Here is a 21,654-nt window from a genome sequence, read left to right as displayed (position 1 = left end):
GCCAGCTGGCTCAGACAGAGATGTTTAGGCTTACAACTTCAGCAGATATTGCACGGGCGCTTTCACTTGCTGGGCGGATGATGGTTTATAGTACCGTTTTCGCCCCCATTATAATAAGCTCCTTTACCGCACAAGAGCAACTTAATGTGTGCCTTGAGCAGCATTTTAGAGAGCTGTTAGACGCAGTCGCTCGAGATCCCCACACCACTTCGCGGACGAAGCCGGCGCCATGTTGCCGCCGCCGGCCAGCCGGTGGGCTTTACCGCGGCAGCGGCAGCGCGCCTGTGGCGTGCGCCGCGCGTTATCGCGAGCAGAAAACACTCCCAATATTCCCTCCTCTTTAACGCTCGTGGCGTAAAGAGCACGCCACATGAAGTTAAGCCTGGCGAAACGAAGCTTCGGAGCAAGATTGGTGCAGATTGCTTGAAATCAGAGTCCTTGTAGCAGGACTGGCAATGCACGAGCGTTTTTTTTCTCGGTGAAAACAGATAAACAAGCACGCGCGCACATGAAAGCCGCCGGTGTACGGGAGGCCAAGAGAGCTCTCGAAGCGGAAGTGGCAGGACTGCAGAAGCAGACAATGTACCCATGTGCGTTAGCGCTTTTTACAGGTCACCTCTGGCCACCCCTGCTGTGGTTGCACGAAGTATCAGGGCATGCCGGGAGACAGACTGGTGCCTCTTGCCAAGGGTTGACAGCCTTGTGTGGCATGCTCGGGGGCAAAACAAGATGTGTCCTGTTGCACCACGAACAGATGTTGCGTGAACCCAGTAGGACCTGGGCTCCTTGTCTTGTTGCATAACCATGTCTGGCTTAGCAAGGCCGACTACCCAGACATCTGTGGCCACCTTCTGTGCCCCTCGGCCAGCATGAGTGGTGCAGAACGAAGTTTTCTACCCATGAGCCACTCGGCAGACAAGTAAACCATTTTTCAAGGAGGCTCGTTCAGTGTGCAAGAAGCAACTTGTAGAAATTTTCATCAACATCTTGATCTTCACAGCTTTGTGCATATATGGAGATGATGCGATGTTTGAAGTTGCACTCCTGAGTAAAGGCCACTCAGAGTCGAAGTGTTTAAAAGTTAGGAATTGTGTAATATAGCAGAAAAGCTGAGTGCATCATCACCGAGTGTCATCATTTAGATCAATGACAATTACATCAAAAAAGCTAATACCTCATATGGTTACGAGCAGCAGTGAAGACAAATGCCACGGTGGGAGCAGAAAAGCTGGCACATTGTTTGTACCAATAAAAAGCGGTAATGTTCATAAAACTCTGAGGCGACACCTTTATTGACAACCGTGTCACGCAGCCCGCGGTGTAATGCAGCCACCATGAAGCATCAGCTCAACAGGAGGCCAAGGCCTTGCCCCAGTGAACGTCATATGTAAGCGTTGGCTGCATTACAGGACCGCCGGGCACGCAGTGTCCACAGGCAGTGCCATGGTGCAGCAACATCACAGTTTCCTTCGACAATTTTGCATGCAGGTAGAGCGAAGACACTTGGGACTAAGCAGTTTTACGGCACTGCCGAACCAGTGCAGCCTGCGTGCCGTTAATGCCGAGCTTCTCGCATTCAGCTTCAAAGGCAGCCATGGTGCCATTGCCAGAGCAGTAGCCATTCAGGCGGGCAGCAACATGGCTCTCCTTGAAATTCTTCAGACCCGACTTGGCCAGGCTTTCACAGAGGGCTGCATTGCGCTTCAGCAGGTACTTCTGGTGGTAACTGCAAAAATATGTTTAAAGTGCAAGTTGCTGGACACGACGACCACAGTGACAGAACAGGTCACTGTACTGTCACTCCATCAGCCTAAGCCGTGCTCGCACACTCTCTTTAGCCAGAGTATAATACCCCTGTCAAACGTGCTTATTCATCATTATTTATCCAAAGCTTCTTTGGAAGGTCCCCAAAAGGTACCACAGCCAAACCCACTTATAAAATGATGAAAAAGTGCACTTACGCAGAGTGCACTGGGGCTTCCCAAGTGACACTTCGGCTGCGTGCTGCTAAACGAGGGAATAAAGTGCCCTTGGCCGTGATGTCAGTGACGATAGCCGGCGTAAATATTACGCAGAATTACTTAAAATTCCCCCTCTTTATCACGTGAGAAATAATGTAAACATTTCGTTGTGTTTGCATTGTTAAAAATTGCAATCGGCGCCTTGCACAAGTTCACAAAAAAAACAGTCGAGACAGCGACTGAACACCAGCGCTGATATCTTCACTGTTATTCAATGCGGAGTGAATAATAGCAGCATTATTGTTTGGGGGAAATTACGAGAATGCGGCAGAGAACAGCTGCCATGGAACAAAACCCCACCAGGCGGTGCTGGCACGTCGTTGAGAGAGAGGTTACGTTGTTGTTTTTTGTCGCTGCTTCTCTTTTTGTAAAAGTAAATAAGTAATATATCTATACTCAACTTTTAATGTTACTTATTAGAGGCATTTTTTTTACCTGAACTGGCTGCACTGGTGCAAGCAGTGCAGCATGTGTTCATTTTTTTTACTAATTGATATCTCCAGTAGCACTCTGCACTGGTCTGCACGACACTGCACTAATCTGCACCAGTTCAGGTAAAAAAAAATGCCCCTATTATCTAAATGCTCGCAGTTTTAGGTTATTTTTCCCCATTTTTGGACTTCTGTTCACGAGATTACTCACTCGGCGAGCTGGCCCGGGTAAAGTGTGTTTGGGGAACACACTCAGCTTAAAGTGCGTTCCTTGTAAAGTGCTGTTTAGGTGCTCCCGAATGACATTTTAGTTGAGTGCACTCTGTGGAAGTGCACTTAAATAGGCACGTTTGACAGGGGTATTACATCCATCATTGTGGCTCGTTCACTGAAGCAACTACAAGTGTGCTAGGAACACCAGCTAACAGCAAGCAACATACTAGTATTTGGTTTGTTATTAAGCAGCTCAATGTTTACTAGAATGCCATGCAGATGCAGTGATGGTTGCACTGCCTATCCCCTCGCTACGCACCTGCTCCACCCCTTGACGGCCCTTTCCTTCTTAAAAAATGTGGTATCGCACAAGCACAACCATAAAACGACGCTATTATACAAGTTTCGAACGTAAGTTACCCAAAGTAAAATTCCAGTTTGTTGTGATAAAGCAAGGAATGTCCATTTGTAATGACAGCTCACATGTAACACGCTTGTTACATGTTGACATCTAGAAGCTTCAGTTTTGCCCAAGGGCATCTGGAGCCAAACAGGGCAAAAGCAATGTTACAGAATGGCCGAGCAAATTATTTCCTTTGCCAGCAAGTGCTGTTCATCAACAAGGTAGTTTAGTTTAGTTGCAACACAGCTTCAAAAAAAAAACGAACCTGAAAGTTGTCACCCGGCTAGTGCTCTTTATGTTGGCAGCCAAGAGAAAATCACAATTTGCATAACCAACAAATATTGTTGAGTCTTTACCTCCCAATTTTAGGGGACATGTCTCTTGCAAATAAATTGGAACCAGCTATACCTTGCTCACATAACAGAATTGCATAACCTTGATTTCTGTCAGATGCACCCGTAAAAGCGACCCCAACATCACTGTCAAATTCCACACCTGAACCTTGGCGTGCATGCATGGATCGTCAATGCATCTGATGACTTACCAAGGGAGTACATATCTGTGATCGCAAGGGATAATTATGAATTCCTGTTAAGTGAGCAGTCTTTATTAGCTGTTTCAGATTTATTAGCAAAAAATATGTCCCCAAGAGACTAGCAGTTAGAAGATCAATTTCCCAATTTTTGTTAATTTTGCTAACTAGTGTGATTACCACATTTCTTGGTGGCCATTGAGACATGCAAGTACCTAAAAAGAGTGAGAGGTCTCTAACATTCACCTTCTTTTTAAAAAGATCTGTTGCAACTAAAATAGAAAACCTTGTACGTGCTGCAATCTGTGGAAAATGCCCTCCTAAACACATTGCGATCACAATAACAACAACAATAATGATAATAATAAGATGCGTCCTGGATCAAGCCCTTTTCCAGGGTGCGTACGGGCTGACTACATGAAAACAGGAGCAACCAATCCTTGGAAGCCTCAAGAAACCCTCCCCTTTTCTGTTCTGTATTTACTTTGAAACACCTCAACGCACGTGTGACTTTGCTAGCTAGAAACGCAGATGCTTTTTTTCTTGGTCATATTTTTTTCCCTTTCTAATTTTCGGCCGACGTTTCTTTTTGTTTCGCTTTTGTATTGCATTCGCTTTTGGGCACAGGCTGCTAGCAGTTGCAGCTTTGAATTGTGCTCTTCTGGAACTGCCCTCGTGCAACGCAAACAGTGAATTTTGCGGACAGTAAAACGATGTTTGCACGAGCTTGCGAGCGAGATAACATCCCTTTATTAAAGTTGAGTCTACTTCTTGTCAGGCCACGCCAGATGTAAAATAATATATACATATATATTGTTTCTTTTAGGGCTGGGCATCGGTTAAAAATTTTAATCTGATTCATCGGTTGGCTTTAATCAGTTGATTGATTAATCGGGTGCATTGGTTTAGAAAGAAAAATGACCAAAAATATTATTTTAAGAATATTTATAATAGAGTAATGATAATAATAATAATAAGATAAATGTGTTCTTCGCCTGTTCACAGACATTCCAGATGAGGTGAGCAGGTCATCATCAAGGCGCTAATTCGGGAGAGACGCTTATCTCCGCGTTCGTCACACTTTTCTAGAATGAGAAGCATCGACACTCGCCGCAAGTGCAGGGGAAGCCAGTTAATCGCTGTTTAATTACGACAGACTTAGTTTATACAACAGCCAAACAGTGCGAGTGCCCGTACACTGATTTTTTTTTTTTTTTACCATGTAAATTTAATTTGTATTTTAAGCGTTGCCACTTTCTTGCCTGTTTTGGCTACAAGCTTTCGGTTTTCATCACTATAATCTCTGAGCATAACTGCATCGTTTTCTGTTGTCACATCAGGTGGGTTATTAGAACACGAATATGATCCTCGACACGCTTGCGCACAATTTCAACACGGCACTCTTTTTCAGTTTACTCACGACTTAAACTGATTAACCGATTTAAAAAATTAATCATGACTAAAGCATTACTCGGTCAATCAAAAAGGTAATCGATCAATCACCCACCCCTAGGTTTTTTTTTTCGAATATTTTCTGTCTGGCCCTTGAGACATGGCCCACTCCACTTCTTTTTTTTTTGTTACAAATTTCAGGGCAATGACTGGGGACATTACAGTAGTAATACCTGTTTTGAGGAAGTCGGCACCCCCGACTACAGGAAGGGTACAAAGCAGTAAACAATGTCTCAAGGTAAGGCTTACAAATTTTATGGATTGGAAACTGTTGAACACTACAGATGAGCCATTCACCTGGTGTAATTGTGATGTTACAAAGCACATACAGAAATCCAGTATACCACAACCTGGGTAATGTGATAGTGATATCTCAAATCATTACGATATCAAAATTTGAGCCCTGTGTTATCATTCACTACAACCCCGTGACTATGATGTGCTTGTTGAAGGACACATGGTCCGGCAGTACGTGCTAACGCGATTGTCGGCAAGCAAGAATATGCACACCATGGCGTAGTCTAGCCTGTAATACTGGACACATTTCTTGTTTCATTTTTAGACTTTGGGTTTATGCATTTTTTTAACATGAAGCTTTGATGCGCATTATCCCAACAGTTACACTTGCAAGTGAACCTCGTGTGCCCCACCAAGCCTGGGAAATAGACTTGTCACTAGAAATTAAAGAGCAGCTAGAAAGCACCAATCCTACTTTCAAAGCTTCAATCTAGATTCTAGGTGGGCTCTCACAAGCCGGTTGTGACAGGTGGCCTGGCACAGCATTCACGAGAGCTTAGGTGTTCAGCTTGCAAGCAAGCTTTTCACAGCAACTGTTACATCAGTAAACCGCCTGGTGTGCCTTACAACAACGCATGGCAACGGCAAGCCGTCATACGTACTCCTCAGCATCGTAGAATGTGGCCGCAGGAAGGATCTTGGTGGCAACAGTCTTCTTTATTTTGTCCTGGTGCTTCTTCAGGCTCTCCTCAGCCATCACCTTCTGCTCGTTGTCATGATAGAAGATGGCAGACATATACTGTCGCTTGCGGCACGCAGTTGGATCATGGAAGTCCCAGAACATGTCAAGGAGGTTTTTGTAGTTGGTCTCTGCAGGGTCATATTCCAGCTGGACAGTCTCTGTATGGTCACCCCTGTAAGGGTGAACACCACGCACCTCACGATTCAACATGCAGCGTCAAAAGTTGCTTACTTTAAAGCATTTGAACAGGAAATAACTTAGTACGCTTCATCACTGACGTGGCCATGCCTGTTGAATTTCCATACTTTTTATGTGCAGTCAGCGACAAAATAGGCCAGGTACGCAAGCGGTCGCAAAATGCATCAGCGCACCATCTGACATTTCCCTTCTGGGGCAGAACTCTGAGTTCCCTTTCAAAGTATCCACTTCGAGTGAGCCCTGACAGGCTAAAGGCAACCAGTTGGATGCGATGCAAAACAAGTAAGGCGTGGCACTTGATTGCATAACGAGGCCCGGCGCTGGAGCTACGTCACAACTTGAAACGGACAGAAAAAGCAACATTTCTGGACTAGACAACTGAGACCTGTCCCCTGGTGTCAAGACATTGTACAGCACATCTTTCCATGCTTGGTGCCCTGTATTTTTCCTTGCTTACAAGGGGCAAGCTGATTACACGCAGAGGCTGGCGCTAAATGTTGGTTTCTATGTTCAGCCCATCACACCGGCAGTTCACCAGGGCATGGCAAGGGTGAGACGCATGCTGCTTGCTTTGCCCTGTAACACATTGCCACACAATTTTAGTGCACAAGCACTACGAGGGTTGACCACAAGGAATCTGTGCATGTGTCTGAAGCCTTTGCACAAGCGGGCACAAACACAAAATAAAGAACAACAGTACAGTGCGAGCGCAAAATGGGGGAAAATAAATGATAGTACAGAGCAGCAGAAAGAGGACAGGTAATGTCAGCACACACCATGCAGTAAAAGAACAGGAGAGGTCTCGTGCGTGGCTTGCCAAATAGATGTTTGTGTTCAAGTGCATGGCCTTTGCGATCAGCAATGGCACGAGAGAAGAGCAATGGCACAGAGTGCACAGCTTCCTCAAAGCGACGGCCCCAACCCCAGAACACATGCATTTGCATATCGCTACCCTGTCGTTTCAAAGCGACGCCCCGTCGTTTTAGAGAATTGGGCCCGATTTTGTTTAGCCAGTGTTTGTTTCGTATTGACGTGGGTATAGCGCGCACATTTTTTTTTTTTTTTTTTTTCAACTATGCATAGCAAGCCCAAGTTTGAAACTTTAACAAACTGAACAGGACTAAACAAAAAGTTAGCTGAAGTTGCTGCAGAGGAACATTCCAGGCTGTGGAGTTGATAAAAGTTCGTTTAACAGGCACATAGCGCACTTTTAATGCCGAACGAGTTCGTCGACTCGTGTCAAACGACTACTAAAAAGTTCAAGATCGGTCGATACTGACAAGACAGTTTAACTGTTCTCTTTGTCGGCAATCCAAAACATATCTTGTTGACTGCGCACTACGCATACACGTCGTCCACTTACAGTTTCTGGTAGTTCGGGTTCTTCGTAGTTCCGCCCGTGTACCCAACACGGGTGCGAACAACCCCCGGGGCGCAGCCGAACTGCGCCTCGGGGAACCAGAATCATGCTAAGGCAAAGGTTGCCTTTTTCACCGCCACGTTCGGCTCGTAGAGAGGCATCTGAAATCGCATGAGAGGCGCACCGTTAGGACATGCGGGTCAGTCTGGCACAATCACACAAAAACCACACGACTGCGCAGCTAGGACGAACTAAAGTCCCTTCATCTGCTGCTAAGCGCCGATCAAGGGACTTTAAGACGAACGAGGAACGCATGGCATATACCTTAGGATAGGACTGCACGTCGCCCATTACTGCCGATGTGACGTTACTGTGACGATGACGGTAACCCAAAGCGCATATAAAAACGACCAAAACAAGACTCGGCTGCTGCTGCGCCGGCCGACCGATGGACGTCCCCGACCGATAATGGTAGCCTCGCGCTATATAGATACTGTCAACAACGCCAGCAAAGGGCGTGCACACGTACCTCGCTCAGTCGCCTCGATGAAACAAGGAACAACTGTCGAAGCAACGGAAACTGCATTAAAGGAAGCCCCTTATCAATACATATCCGAGCGTCCCACCAGCTCCCGCACGGGAAGCGACTCGCCCCGAGGCCCCCGACTTGCACCTGCTTGCACGACGAGAATGACGGGCAAGAATGACGCAGTTGATTATGATGATGATGATGTGTACCTCTGATGGTCACGGCATGATTATTTTATTCAAATGACCATTAAATTCATTGACGTTTACACAATCAAAACTAAGGCTGTGGCACGACGCGCAGACGGACACACCAGTCTTGAGCACATAATCAACAAGATAATATATAATCAGCACCTCAGTGCGCTACTATTAATTGACCGAGATATGGTCACCATAACCGAGATGTGAATTCGCGCTGAAAATATGGTAAGTTTATGAGAGCGGGCCCATTACCCATGGTCTGAGGCAACCAACCAGCGGGCCCTTCTCGAACATGCCTGTGTCACCCAGCTGAAATCTTCCGAGTTTGCGCTTGTTCAGCACAGCAAGGGTATCATACTGTAAATTCTGGTTTGTTTTGGTAATGTACAACGCCAACAGCGGCGTTGCGGGGAAACAATGTTGTTTTGGTCAATTCGACACATACTAAGTTCGCAGCGGGTGCGCGACGCCACAACCCGAAGGAAGCGAACCTGTCGTCTGCTCTGTTCTGTCTACCATCGAACACACGATTGGACGGCATTTCTTGTGACGTAACACAACTTCCGACACGATTTGTTGAGCCTAGCTAGTCATAGCCTAGTGGGTTATGGCTAGTATGGCATCTCAGGGGTCCTCTCTTCATTCTTCCTTTACGAACGGAGAAAAATAGTTACCCCAGTTCAGCAACCATGACTATGTTGTGGCGAAAATGCCCGTGATGTCCCCTTTTTATACGGTCAGCTACCTTTAACAGGAGCGTACGTAATAACCCGTTCGGACCGCGTCAAGGTTTGTGTGCATTCTTTCCGAGCAGTGAGGCATTTTGCTTCGGGCACCTGTATCTTCCCCACAGCTGCACCTGTTTCGAGTCAATATGTTTGTCGCTAGAAGTTGTCCCGTACACAGTTGTCGAGGAGACAGATGGCATTTCGGAGCAATTTTTGTTGCCAAGGGGGCGCAGACCTATTTTTGTTTTTCTGGATACGTTTGTGCGTCTCAGCGTTGAAGCTTTGTTTTTGAGCTGCTGGCATGTTGCCTGTGATGAAGAAAACAACAAAAAGATAAATGTGATCGTTTACTGTGTGATGTCTCTTCTTAGGCAAACTCCGAGCTACATAGAAAGCCTGCCTGGGTAAGCTGTTTTTGCAGCGTGTCGTGCAGTAGACCATAATGTGCCCAGCTTCGTTTGTTGTCGATGTCTCAGCTGTGATGGTGCGTAGCGTGGGAACAGGTACTGAAGTATGTAAGTGCACCTGCATCCCAACCGCTTGTCAGCTACGCATCTGTGCGGAATTGAGTGCAACCTTCTTTTTGCTCGTTTATTGTCCGCTTGACTTGCTATGACATGATCTGGCTCACCGCACTTCCGACCGTCATAGAAATGAAGCTAAAGCTGTTAAGCTCTGTGCATGTACAGCGAAATGTAACCCCTTTCATTTTACGCGTATTAACTTGGCGATGGCATAGATGGTTTCCATGTCAGTAGTTTAGAGCCCAGGCCTTTGCAGAACTTAGGGTTTTGTGTTGTAGCAGTGACGTTTTCGACATAAATGGTGTGTTATGCTGTTCTCGTAGCAAATCTGTCGCTATTATAACGTGACGTATGCCGCAATGTCAACCGTCCAAATTTGTGCTTTCCCTTTGGCATATTCCCCAAGCATAAAATTTAAGGTCCGAAGCACATTTGGACCTTGAATTTAACCGCGCAGTTTGTTTACGCACCGCGCAATTGATTAGTACTTGAACAATGTACTTCGGTAGTTGAGATATTAGAAAACATTAACAATTGTAGCGTAAAATTTGTAAAAGAGCGTGTTGGGCAAGAACTATTGAAGTTTGGTGGTATTGTAATTACTATTGAAGGGGAAAGAAACCTTGAAAAAGTAAAGCAAGTTTGGAAAATTTTTTATGGCCTCAGCTGAGCTGGCTGCCTTTTCTGACCATTAAAAGTTGTGTACTCGTACTTTCTTGACTGGGCATTCCTGCCACTGACAAGCATGCTTTAGCCCACAGTGCATTTTATCCTTTGCGGTTTGCTTGTCTCGGGCAGCGCTCATGTCCTAGCTCAATCGAACCGTAAAACAAACTTTTGAAAATTTGTATGAAAATCTGTTTATAATACCTGAAAAAAAAAAAAAAAAACCCGCTGTGCTTTGTCGTTTTTTCTGGGGCAACAAAAAATTGTGTACGCTTGTACGGTGCTGGTGAAATAAATGATTTAGCGGGATTGAAGTTGCACAGCTTGACTGGTGTAATAACTAGCACACACGCTTGGGCACACTAGAAAGCTGTGAATACTTTTTGTAGCCCACTGTTGGAGGTCAGGATGGAGGGGTCGAGTTCAGTTTTCTATATCATATGAACGTGAGGCGTTATGGGAGAGGCTCCGTGGCTTTTCAGGGGCTGTGTGCAGCGTGTGTACTAAGCTGTGTTTGCACTCGCAGGCTGGGCGCCATGGCCTGGCACAAGTGTGGCGCTTGCGGGAAGCGCTTTGCTTTCCTCAAGAGCCTGGAGGAGCACCAGCGCACCCACTCCTCGGGCCCACCAGCGGCCGCCTTCGAGTGCGAGCTGTGCGCGCTCAAGTTCAGCCTGCTGTCCGAGTACCGGTCCCACACGAGCCAGCACCACTGCGACCAAGCGTCGCCCGATGGTGACCAGTCGTACGCGCTGGACGAGGAGGACGCCGATGGGCGCTACTCGGAGGCACCGCTCAAGGGCTTCGAGTGCCAAGGGTGCACCAAGAAGTTTGCCACGGCATTTTCCCGTGAGCGGCACTATCAGCGTAAGCATGCCACCACCCCCTGTTCTCAGGAACGCTACCACGTCAAGGACTACAAGGTCGGCCGCAGCCTGGTGATTGCGAGAACAGTGCGGTAGCACCGCCATCAGGGGTGCCCCAATTCGGACGGGGGCTCGCCAAGGCATCTCGAGGCAGACACTGTTCGGACGGCCTCTGTCCCCGTCCCACCTGGTCCTGTACTATTTAAGCAGCTTTTCAGAGCCTGCCTGTAAAGCGCACGAGCATTCACCATGCACATTGCCACATATCCCCTCAGGGGCCCTGAAGAAGGGCCAGCTGGAAGTGGTCTGGCAGCTTTCAGAGCAGTATTGCTCCCACGCTGCACACACAGTTTTTATCTCCGAGTTGCTTTTATTGTGCTCTTCCTTGTAGTGCTTATCGACTGTTGTTGTTGTTGAAGATGAGAAAAAGCCGGTTAGCTGTCTTCTGTTACACGCACAAAACCTCGGAGCTGTGGTGGGAATTTGAAGTGGAGATCAGAAATGGCAACATCTTGCACCAGTTTTCAGTGCTGTGCTGTGCTCAGAACAGCAATAGTTGGTTCGATACCCGGGGTCACGTCATCTGGCTTAAAATGTTTATTCACTATGTATTCCCGTAAAGAGTTTGAGGGCCCTTTAAAAGTTTTCTTCAGCTTCTGAAGTCCAGGTAACGTTGAGTACTTGTCTGCTGCAGTCAGTGGCGAGTTTGCCACTCGTGAGGGCTTGCATCATTTCACCTCTTTCTTTTCCTCTTCCCCCTTGAAGCACCTTTTGACAATATCACTGGGGTGGTAAAGACTGAATGATAGGTGCACAGTGTGGAGCACCTAATTGTCACAGCAAACAGGTAACAGTTTTTTCGCTTGCCTATCGCCAGCAGTGACAGTATAGTTGAAGCATCTGTTGCTGCAATGCATCTTGTTTGTGGAACAAAAACTCAAGCTGTTTTGTGGCAGCACATTTTGTCTTCTGTGAGAAAGGCCTACATGTTGTTCTACCGCCTGCTGCTCAGTTGCACTGAACAAATTTTATTTCTATGGTCACTAGCTTCAGATGTCATCTTAGTGAACAGTTCATTGCTTTTACTAGCCCATTCTGTGAAGTTCCTTGTTATTAAGGTTCCACCAATGTGCACCGAGCGCTTCATAATCTAGGCATTGTCACCTTTAGTACGAAAGTTCAAAAAAGGTTTTTGGCGGTCCACTTCAAATTCAAACAACTGAACCATTGAAGAAGGAACCTAATTTCTTTAGCATTTTTGCATGAGCCTTTCAAATGAGAGTCACAAATAAGTTTCTGCATCAAATTGCCTGATGCGTGGCAACAAGAGCCTAGCTTCGAAACTTTTAGCGAAGAGTGTACATCCTGATTCCTGTCCCGTTAGGAAAAAAAAAGAAAAAACCCTTGAATATCAGTATGTTGAGTATGCACTGCAGCAGGATGCACCAGCCCTTCTCTTTTAAACTGGTCTTATAAACACTTATGCTTTTGCACTTCAATGCCCTGGGATTTGTAACTATGTGGTTGTCATTTTATTCCAGGGCACATTAAATTTCAGCGAAATGGAAGTTTGGCGAGTTGGTATTGATACATTACGAAAAATGCACGAAAAAAAGACAGTGGTGCGGGAAGAGAGTACACAGAACGACGCGCTACTAGCAATTTTTTTTTCGTGCCTCGTTCACGAGACGTTAACTTTGTTTTGTATTTTAGCCCTTAAGAAAAACTACACAGACAATAAGCAAAAACTACACAGGTACACAGATGGATGAGGTTATTATGCAGATTATAGCCCGTCCATTTGGTCTGCTGTGATAGACTTTACACAAACTGAAAACCTTTTGTGTGTGTGTGTGTGTGTGTGTGTTAGTGTTAGATGCCATGAACTTGAGTTGCTAAACAAGTATCACGAGTTGGAAGAGTTTGAAACCATTTGTTTCGAGAACAGTGTAAAAATAAAGTTTAATGTAAAAGAGGGAGGATAGTAATGATGGCTCACAGCTGGAATTCTATTGAAGGAGCTGTTTCCTTCAATGAAATCTTTGTTGTGCAATGTACTACTGTCCTGTGTGCCCTCCGTTCACACAATATTTTTTCTTTTTTGTTCTGTTTCTTTAAAATGAGGTACCGGGCAAAGGAAAGTGGCCCGACTACATCGGTTTGTCTATTCCAGAATTTGTTGGTCAAGAAACAGTTCCAGTGTTTTTTGACACTGCTTGTGGCCACTGGGAGGTACAGTGGGGCAGTGTTTGATATCTTCCTCTGAGGGGCACGGAAAAAAAGAGTGAAGCCCAAGAAGGCTTCATTTGTCAGGTTAGGCATTGTAGTAGGGCTGGGCTGTTGCAGAGTAATTGCGATCATGTGAAACACCAAGGACCGTACCAAAGGGCTGTCCTGTTTTATGAATGCTTTAGATTATTGCAGTGCTACAACTGGAACTCGACTTGCAGTGCAGACTAAGTTGAAAACTGTTGAGGATAAAGAAGTGCAGCGCACAGCGTACTTCAGTTGGTCATGTAGAAGGTGCTGCTGGTGCTACTGTTTTTCTCATGGGTGAAAGCTTGTATATCTTTCTGCATTCTGATAGCTAGTGGCTGTCAGTGGACAAAATTTGGGTCATATGGCTTGGAAATTAACCGTACATTTAACTGGCATGTCTATGCATGCTTGGATGGCTCTCTAGTCTAAAGGTTTTGTCGGGTCGCATTTGTTAAAGAACCAAATTCTTTATTGTGCTTTTACCTTGCTTAGTGAGTAAAGTGCATAGCTGGTTTTGCTTGTGCACCTGTGGCTTGCTCCAAAACCTGTGCTTACTAAAACAGTTTGGCAATATTTTTTCTCCCCAAATTATTGCCACTAGTGTTACCTAAGAGGTAACATTTGCCATTGGAGTACATTGTGCAAAATGTGTGCGTACCTTTGAGTCGCTTAACTGGCACTTATATGAAGGCTTGTGTGGAAACGCGTGACAAGAGAAGATGCCAAGTAACAGTGCTGCATTTTTCTTTTCTTTACTACTGGCAGAATAGCAGGGCCACTTGTCAAGCTTTTCTCTCTCTCCACCCCCCCCCCCCCCCCCCCCCCCTTCTACTAACTGTGTGAATCTCCGCTATTCAGCATTCGGCATAGCTTTTAAGCTTTCACAAGGGCAGAGGTGAATGAAGTGAGATTCTCTTCTATTCACCTTCCTCTTCAGCAATCCTCTTGTTGTGCTCTCGCGTGCTCTTATTCTCACTGCCTTATTCACCATGCAACTTTTCGTGTGTGGTCACAGCATCCTGCTTCTCGGCCTTGTTATCCCCCACCAGACTGTTTTTATCTGGCCGTCTCCACACTGGTGCTGTTGCACATACTAATTGCCCCTCCACCCAAGTAATTCCTCTAATGCGTCAAGGGCTGCAGTTGCATTTGTAAGCGTACACGGTCTGGCTGTGGTTACATCTAGAATTGAAGCCCTCAGCTTTAGGCTGCTTTATTTGTGCAAGGCAGAGTCAACCGCAAACTATGTAATTTCATGAACAAACATAAACGCGCTGATACAGTTGCAGTTATGCCTCATAAATACATTCTATACCTGCCAGAAATTGTCCTCAAACTGAGTCATTGTGGAACCATACTGTAAATTATAGAGGAAAATTTTTGTTGATGGAACCAGTGTTACTTTTGGTCTGCGTACAAGGACTGCAGGCTACATTACAGCTGAAGGTCAACAAAACAAAACAAAAAACGAAATCGGGGGCCCCCATGGCTCAGTAACAAAGTTTGCATGAATCAGCCATTTGTGAACATAAATGCGTGAAGCAGATACCGTTTTTTTTTTTTTTCTCATTGTTTTCATTGTTTAGGCAATGCCCGTCTTAAATTGCAAACATTTACTGTACCTTGTAAAATCACACAATGGCTTATTTGCAACTGAGCTTGAGTCCCCGTATCTAATTGCATTCCCTCTTGGTGCTCCTTACTTCAACGAAGTGTGCAAAAGTGCCTTTATATTGTGTTGAAATCTACACTTACATTGCCTTCTGGCAATTTTCGGTTGGTTGTTTGTTTCTGTCATGCCCACAAACAGTTTACTGAAAGGTGAGCAAGTTTGCAATACTCATATTGTCCGTATTGACGGGCAGCCTTCTAAAGCTTTGGGTTCTTATTCTTTTACACATTCTCCAAAAAAGCAGGGCTCGATACTGACTAGATGGGAATACCTTTAAAAAGTCTGGTTCCCTAGAAATTTTTGTATAATTGTCAATATTCGTGGTGTTTATGTTCATAAGGTGTGACTTAATTTGTGCAGATGTGACTAGGAAACAGGGAGTGGTAGCTTAAGCCATGGAATCAGAGAGTTTTGCTTCTGTAAAGAGAACCAACATGCACTACTCTCAGCAGGATGGAGGAAGAAGTGGTCTGATTGTATCAAGGTCTTGTGTTAACCTTTCACTTTTGCATACCTTTAGAGCTCTGGTGTTAAACATTAGAACACATCACTTTGACCTTCACAAAGCGATCAAAGTAGAAAGTGACAAAAAATTTGGAGTGCACCCACTGTTTTTATCCGGCTGGCGAAAACAAAAAATGGAAATATTTGCACCAGTTACATTACAGGTTGCAGGTATAGTTTGAACAAGTTGGTGGCAGTAAATTCGCAGTGACCAATTTTTCAAAGTAGTCTGCAGAGCGATGCTGTGTGGTTAGCATAAAATGAACGTGGCATTTTGTCCTTCTTTTCCTTGTAGAGGCAAAAAATAAAAATGCCTGTGTACGCATTTAGGTGGGCTCTAGGTGGTCTAATTTTATCTGTAGCCTTCCGTTTTGATGCGCCCCGTAGAAAAGGTGTAACTGTGGCACACTAAACATCCAGTGTTAAATTTCTGTTGTTTTAGACTGCATGTAATTTACGCATCAAAAGTGCAGTAGCATCAGGCTAGCCTAGCAAGTACTCTCGTTGTCTGTACTGCTTTCTTGCCGTTCAGTCTTTTCTGCATCAAAGTGAAAAAATTAACTCCATTGATCTATTGCCACGGTGTGAGGAAAAGAATTTCACTCACAGCAAGAATAATATTAATGCCACCATCAGAGGCAGTGCCTGGTGCAAACGGTGGCTACGCTGAAGTAACGCTGTGGAGTTGCAATGGTAGTCAGTTTGGCTGTGTTTGCAAAAATGAGGGCACCGGGGAACAATAAAAAACAAAACAAAAAAGAAAGACTGGCAAAGCAGAGCAGGGTGGGGCTGCTGGTCATGTTTCGAACACCAGGTGAAAATAATCAGAAGATGAACGTGAGTGGGCATGTGTAGTGTGTTGTGTCTTTTACGAAGTGAGCTCTGAATTATATGCCAGGCTATGTGCCCTCCTCCGATTTTTTTTTCTTCTTGGTTTTGTCAGGTGCTATTAGCGTGGCACATGTGACAATTTACTGGGTCTTTTTTGACTGGGTGCTGTTTGATATGAGAAGGCAGTATTTTGGCCAGCTGCTTGTCGCAGAGTAAATTCATTTGAGAGGAATGTGGCATTGCAGGGGTGGATAAAGAGCGATCTTGTATTTGCCTCTGTGCAGTTTTTACCAGTGCGGCAGACTGTTTGAACCACAAGCCTCGAAAACGCGTCAGTCTGACCATCCAAAATCAATTGGATGTCCTTTGTAGGGATCTTGTTTCACACTGCCTGTCCACTGGAGCTCGAGAATTAGAAGGTCAACAAATGTTTTAAAATGATTCCATTCCCCACGGGCAAGCAGGGAGCGCAGGGAGTTCATGTACAGAGCTCGGAGCAAATTGTGGGCACCTGCACAGTGCCCTGCAGGAAATCCCTATGAACATTCTGAGTACTGTTGGAGTGGCCCCAAGTCATCGTGTGGCTGAGGTGATCCCAAAATGCCTGCAGGGTTGATGCATGTTCAGACCAACTTTCTTGGTGAATTTGCCGGTGTTAAAGCTTATCTTGCACCTGAAATGGTAGTGTTACTGCTCACCATCATTTTGTCACTGGCAAAAATAGAGCCCAAATATATGAAAGGCAACCTCATTTCTCCCCTGTTTTCATCTGAAATAGTGCCCATTTTTTACCTTCTGAAACTAAAAAATTATAAAACAATAATTTAAAGTACCAGATGTGTACTAATCTAATAATGATTTTAATTTCGCCTATGCATAAACAAAAATGGTGATCATCTTCCTTTGAACTTGGTATCAGAAAGGGTGGCCAGTGAGCAGCTCATGCAAAAAAGAAAAAAATGTTTTTGTTTTTTGTTTAGGAACTATAAAAAGCGCGCAAAATTTTACGCAAGTGCACAATCACACTGTAGCAAGTGCAGTCACATGACTAGTCAGCCCTAAAATGTGAGCCAGCTTTTGAGTGCAGATCAAAATTCTAACAGTCGATATGACAGCCATTTTTTACTGTGGGCAGAGATTTCACAAAGCCGTACCCTACACAGAAATCTTCTGCTTGAAAGCCCGGCAGTGGCTTTTTTATCAAGCATGCAGCGTGCAAATGTTGTGTCTGGTCCAGCAAATTCAGGGACAGGAGCTGTAGCTACAGCACCCTGTATGATTTATTTGGTACACTCTCGAAAGAAAGTCCAATGCCTGTTTTTCTAAAATTAGGCAGTCATATGATAAAGTGTAAATACAATACCTACTTGTTTAACCTATTTTTGTTAACAACTGCTAAGGTGGTTTCTATTGTTATGGTGCCCTCAACCTTATCACGTGAAAGTCTGTGGTGTGTGCAGTGCTGGATTGCTTCGCTGGAGTTTTTTTTTTTTTTTTTTGTCCACCACAAGGAAATTTCAACATGTTCTAATTCAGTATTGCATAAAGTGTACATACAAAGTACATATTTATCTTGTGACACTGTTGTGTACAGTCATTTTGAAGAGCTACATGTCATGTTTCCATCCAGTTTCAGCTAACATCATCCAGTTAATGATGTGCACTCTCACCCATATTTTTATGCTCTGACAACCGGTTCAAGAAGATATTATTGCAAACATTTCTGCAGCTATATGCTGCATTCAGCCCCTAAAAGAAACGCTGTCTATCAATAAAGGGAGGGAGATTGATTGATTGATTGAAAAAAATTAATGAGCATAAAAGTGGGTGCAATAATGTACTCTGTGTTTTAAAGGTAACACTAGCTTATTCTCTTCAGTGCAAATGTTTTACGGCACAGCTTTGCAGGCAGTAGTTCCTGACTGCAAACCAATTCTTGAACATGTTTGCACGGTCATTGGTTGTGTGTATATGTATGTGTAATGTAAAATTTTCCTTAATTACAAGCACTGGCTAGGGCCAAAAAAGTTCAGTTATGTATGCAGAGGTGCCTTTAATAGTCCTAGTTGCTGTTAAAAAATTTTAGCTGATTGTTTTGGCAACAGAAATCGAATGTAAGTACACTGTATATATGTAAATAGTTCATCCAGGCTATGGTGTAATAGCCACACACCTTACCAAGTTCTAACACCTGTAGAAAAGTTGTCATGACAATAAAACGGCTAATAACCAGTTCGTTGTGTTTAGTGCTACTTTCCCAGTGTCCCAATCAGAGTAAACAAGGTGACATCTCAAGACACCGTCATCATTGCTGTCAAATATGGCAGAGCCTTTGCGAACATGCAGCCGTGGCATGTGCTGTACTCGGAATGTGGCAAGTCATTGCACGTGACTTGTTTTAGGGCGCTGCCCTTTGTCGCCCGTTCGTGGGCTGAGCCGCGTCGCCGTCATCATGACCGAGCGAACGATGGTTGGACCGACGAGTGCAAGAAAAAGTGAATGATGAGAGAAAGCAAGGGAGAAGAGTGTCGCGAAATTGGGAGGGGAGGGCGGTTCGCCGTGGTGGCGTGAGCCAGCGCTCTCTGAAAGCGTGTGGTGGGGGTGGGGGCAGTATGCTGTGCCCGCACGAGGCGCTCGACGGCGCGACCCTTGGCGAAAATGGGAGGGGGGCGTACGCGTGACTATGATGTGCATTCGCTTAAGACGCAGTTGTCGGTTTCTTCCCGAGGCACACTTCGCGCCGCCGATGCAGAGGCTCATCATCGCTGCCATCGAGAGAACCCACGAGTGAGTGCTGCCTCAGCGCACTGCTGCTGCGCCCAAATATCGCATTAGGGAGTATCGTAACTGCCAGCCAATTTTTTTTCTGTCAGAATTATTTTGATGAGTCTGCAATGCAAGGAACTTGCAGGCATGTCAAACACAATAAAATAATTGTGATATATTGTTGACAATGGAACTGTGCAAAACAAGAGAGAGAGGTGGAACAGTGGCACCATCATGCCAGTTTTGGCTGATAAGTGATCAGAACTGAGGAACAGATGAAACTTTTAATAAACAGATTATGTTGCAGGGAGAGTCGTTCATTTCCTGCTATTTTTGAGTAATGCCTGTCCAATGATACTACCACCCTGGCTCCTGTGTGCCAATTTCCTTTTAGCTCAGCACAGTGGAGAATGGTCCAACACTGCCTCATGTCAGCCTCATGACGTTAAGAGAGAAGTGCACAGCAGTGTCACTTGAATTTTGGGCCAGGCAGGAAAGCAGCTCTGGCGTACTTTGGTGCATTGAACTTTCGAGTTGGTGCAGAAAAACCATTTTCGTTGCTTAAAAGAATTGGAATTGTCTCAGTTCACCTGTTTAATTTTCAAACACACACGGTTGCTTTGCTTCCACCTAGCAAAAATCCTGGTGGCCTACTGAAAGTTTCCTTGCATGTAATGTAGGGGCATAAAGCTAGGCAAATTCATCGCTTTTCTTGTGTCCCATGTACAAAAAAAAAAAAATCAAAGCTCCTTTCTTAACCCCTTAAGGGCTGATTAAATGAAAGAATTATGTTCCAAAATGGCCAATTTTTTTAATGCTGTGATATGCTTCAAAAACGCGCTGAAAACAGAAAAAATATAATCGAAAAAATTTTACGGCATATTATAAAGTTTTATTGGTCATTCTTCGCTCCACATAATACACTATACGTGGGGCACATCAGGTGTATTTACAAATAAATTTCTGCAAATCCAAAAAGTAAAGGTTGGGTTTCAATTGCCGTGCAGATAATGCACTATTCCTCGATAGCTCCCCTGAAGCTAGGTGATGCTACCATCCGTGTGGTAGCATTCAGAGTGCGGCACTGAGCATTGAGCCTCCTCAGGGTCTATCGGGTACCATTCACGGGAGCTGCCCATCATATCATCGCGGTTGTCTTCCCGTTCAAAGTCGCTGTCCGTAAAAACGTCATCACTATCTGCTTTACTCGAAGAATCAAACACACCGCTGCTATCCTGATCACTATCGCTTTCATCACCTGAAGAAGACAGATTTATTGCACCAGAACGCAGCACGGATGAAGCCATGTTTGTAAAATGTGCGTGAAACAAGCCACCCATTCCGCCATCTAGTGTGTAAACTCTCATTGAAACAAGCGCTAATGGCAGAACCCGTGCTGCCATCTATGTTGTAAATAGAAAAGCACCGTTTGACGAGCTGGGCTCGTCACAAGCCTCTTGTGACATTGCAAGAGACCCATGACGACCCCAGCTCGTCATAAGCAAAATACTGGCAACTGCTCATGACGAGCTCAGGTCGTCATAAGCCCTTAAGGGGTTAAGAGAAAGATGATTAAAATGCGAAGCTTACTCCCATGCAACCTGAGTCAACGTCGAAGACTGCATCAGAATGGCGCGATTGGATAAACGTTGGCTCCGTAACGTGGTGGACCCAGGTTCAGTTCCGACCACAGGAAGTGTTTTTTTTTTTTTTTAAGGCATTCATAGTGTAAGTTTGCTTTCCTGCAGTGTGTTTTGGCGTAACAATGGATGGCACTAGGGAGGCATATAAAGCTTCGCTTTAAAAAGGGGATTCTGACAGGCTTTAAAAAAAGATCAATTTGCACATCATTCGGTCAAACCAGGGACTGGGGGGTACTATGACACGAAGCTGGGCTTTCTTACCGAGAAAGCCTTGACTGGGGCAGCTTGGGGGCTATCACGTTATCAGCATTTGAAGAGAGAAGCAGGAAGGTGGAGTTTGTTGTACGCCAAGATGAGAGGCACTGCCCAAAAGCACCTTTCTCTTGCCACTCAGCCGCGCATCACCGGAGCAGTGCTGGGAAGCCTGTCGCCATCAGCGAAGAACTTCGGGAACGTTTTCGAATTTCGAATTTCGAAATGCTTCGAAAATTTATTCGATGTTATAGAATAGTGCTATTCAGTTCCAAGCAGAATCGAATATTGCGTTATTCACTTCAACGTTTGAAAGGTTTGAGTATTCACCTACCTCTTGTTTTTCACTATGGCTTCCATTTTAATATCTTTCCTTTTTTAAGATGCAAACACATCTTTTACCCTAAATATTAAAAATAAATTGTATTTGCCTCGAACTTTGTATTACAACATGATTTCCTTTTTAACTTATAACATTAAAATAATCCTAAGTATAGAAAGAAGTTGGCCTCTATCGGTGGGTTACGGCGCCATGAATAAAAAAACACCGCTCGTGGCAAGTGCAGTTCACGCTTTTGCAGAAATTGCCAAAAGCGTGAAAGCAGGTGCAATGCCAGCCTACACG

The 21,654-nt window shown here is 44.8% G+C and overlaps 2 protein-coding genes across 5 annotated transcripts; one reads left to right on the top strand and one right to left on the bottom strand.

Moving 5' to 3' along the window:
* Positions 1 to 1,264: 1,264 nt before the first annotated feature.
* Positions 1,265 to 8,821, bottom strand: LOC144154900 (peptide methionine sulfoxide reductase-like). 3 transcript variants are annotated; one of them, XM_077686005.1, is made up of 4 exons: positions 8,574 to 8,821; positions 7,593 to 7,750; positions 5,952 to 6,203; positions 1,265 to 1,726 (listed from the first exon to the last, which is right to left on the bottom strand). In XM_077686005.1, exons 3-4 carry the CDS (start codon positions 6,131 to 6,133, stop codon positions 1,510 to 1,512), a joined length of 399 nt encoding a protein of 132 aa, XP_077542131.1. In that variant the 5' UTR covers positions 6,134 to 6,203; positions 7,593 to 7,750; positions 8,574 to 8,821; the 3' UTR covers positions 1,265 to 1,509. The 3 variants fall into 3 exon arrangements, with proteins under 3 accessions (XP_077542131.1, XP_077542130.1, XP_077542129.1); XM_077686004.1 differs by lacking the exon at positions 8,574 to 8,821 and adding an exon at positions 7,914 to 8,294; XM_077686003.1 differs by lacking the exon at positions 8,574 to 8,821 and adding an exon at positions 8,119 to 8,294.
* A 94-nt stretch (positions 8,822 to 8,915) lies between these two features.
* Positions 8,916 to 18,603, top strand: LOC144154899 (uncharacterized). Of its 2 annotated transcripts, none has more exons than XM_077686002.1 (2): positions 8,916 to 9,110; positions 10,766 to 18,603. In XM_077686002.1, the coding sequence occupies exon 2, from the start codon at positions 10,776 to 10,778 to the stop codon at positions 11,196 to 11,198; it is 423 nt and encodes a 140-aa protein (XP_077542128.1). In that variant the 5' UTR covers positions 8,916 to 9,110; positions 10,766 to 10,775; the 3' UTR covers positions 11,199 to 18,603. The 2 variants fall into 2 exon arrangements, with proteins under 2 accessions (XP_077542128.1, XP_077542127.1); XM_077686001.1 differs by lacking the exon at positions 8,916 to 9,110 and adding an exon at positions 9,137 to 9,453.
* Positions 18,604 to 21,654: the final 3,051 nt, after the last annotated feature.

This window comes from Haemaphysalis longicornis, unplaced genomic scaffold (genome assembly GCF_048455015.1).
Source record: "Haemaphysalis longicornis isolate Haplotype H1 unplaced genomic scaffold, Haemaphysalis longicornis Haplotype H1 scaffold_1, whole genome shotgun sequence".
Classification (NCBI taxonomy): Eukaryota; Metazoa; Arthropoda; class Arachnida; order Ixodida; family Ixodidae; genus Haemaphysalis; species Haemaphysalis longicornis.
The sequence above is the reverse complement of the archived record's forward strand: the minus strand, read 5'-3'. Positions and strand labels throughout refer to the sequence as shown.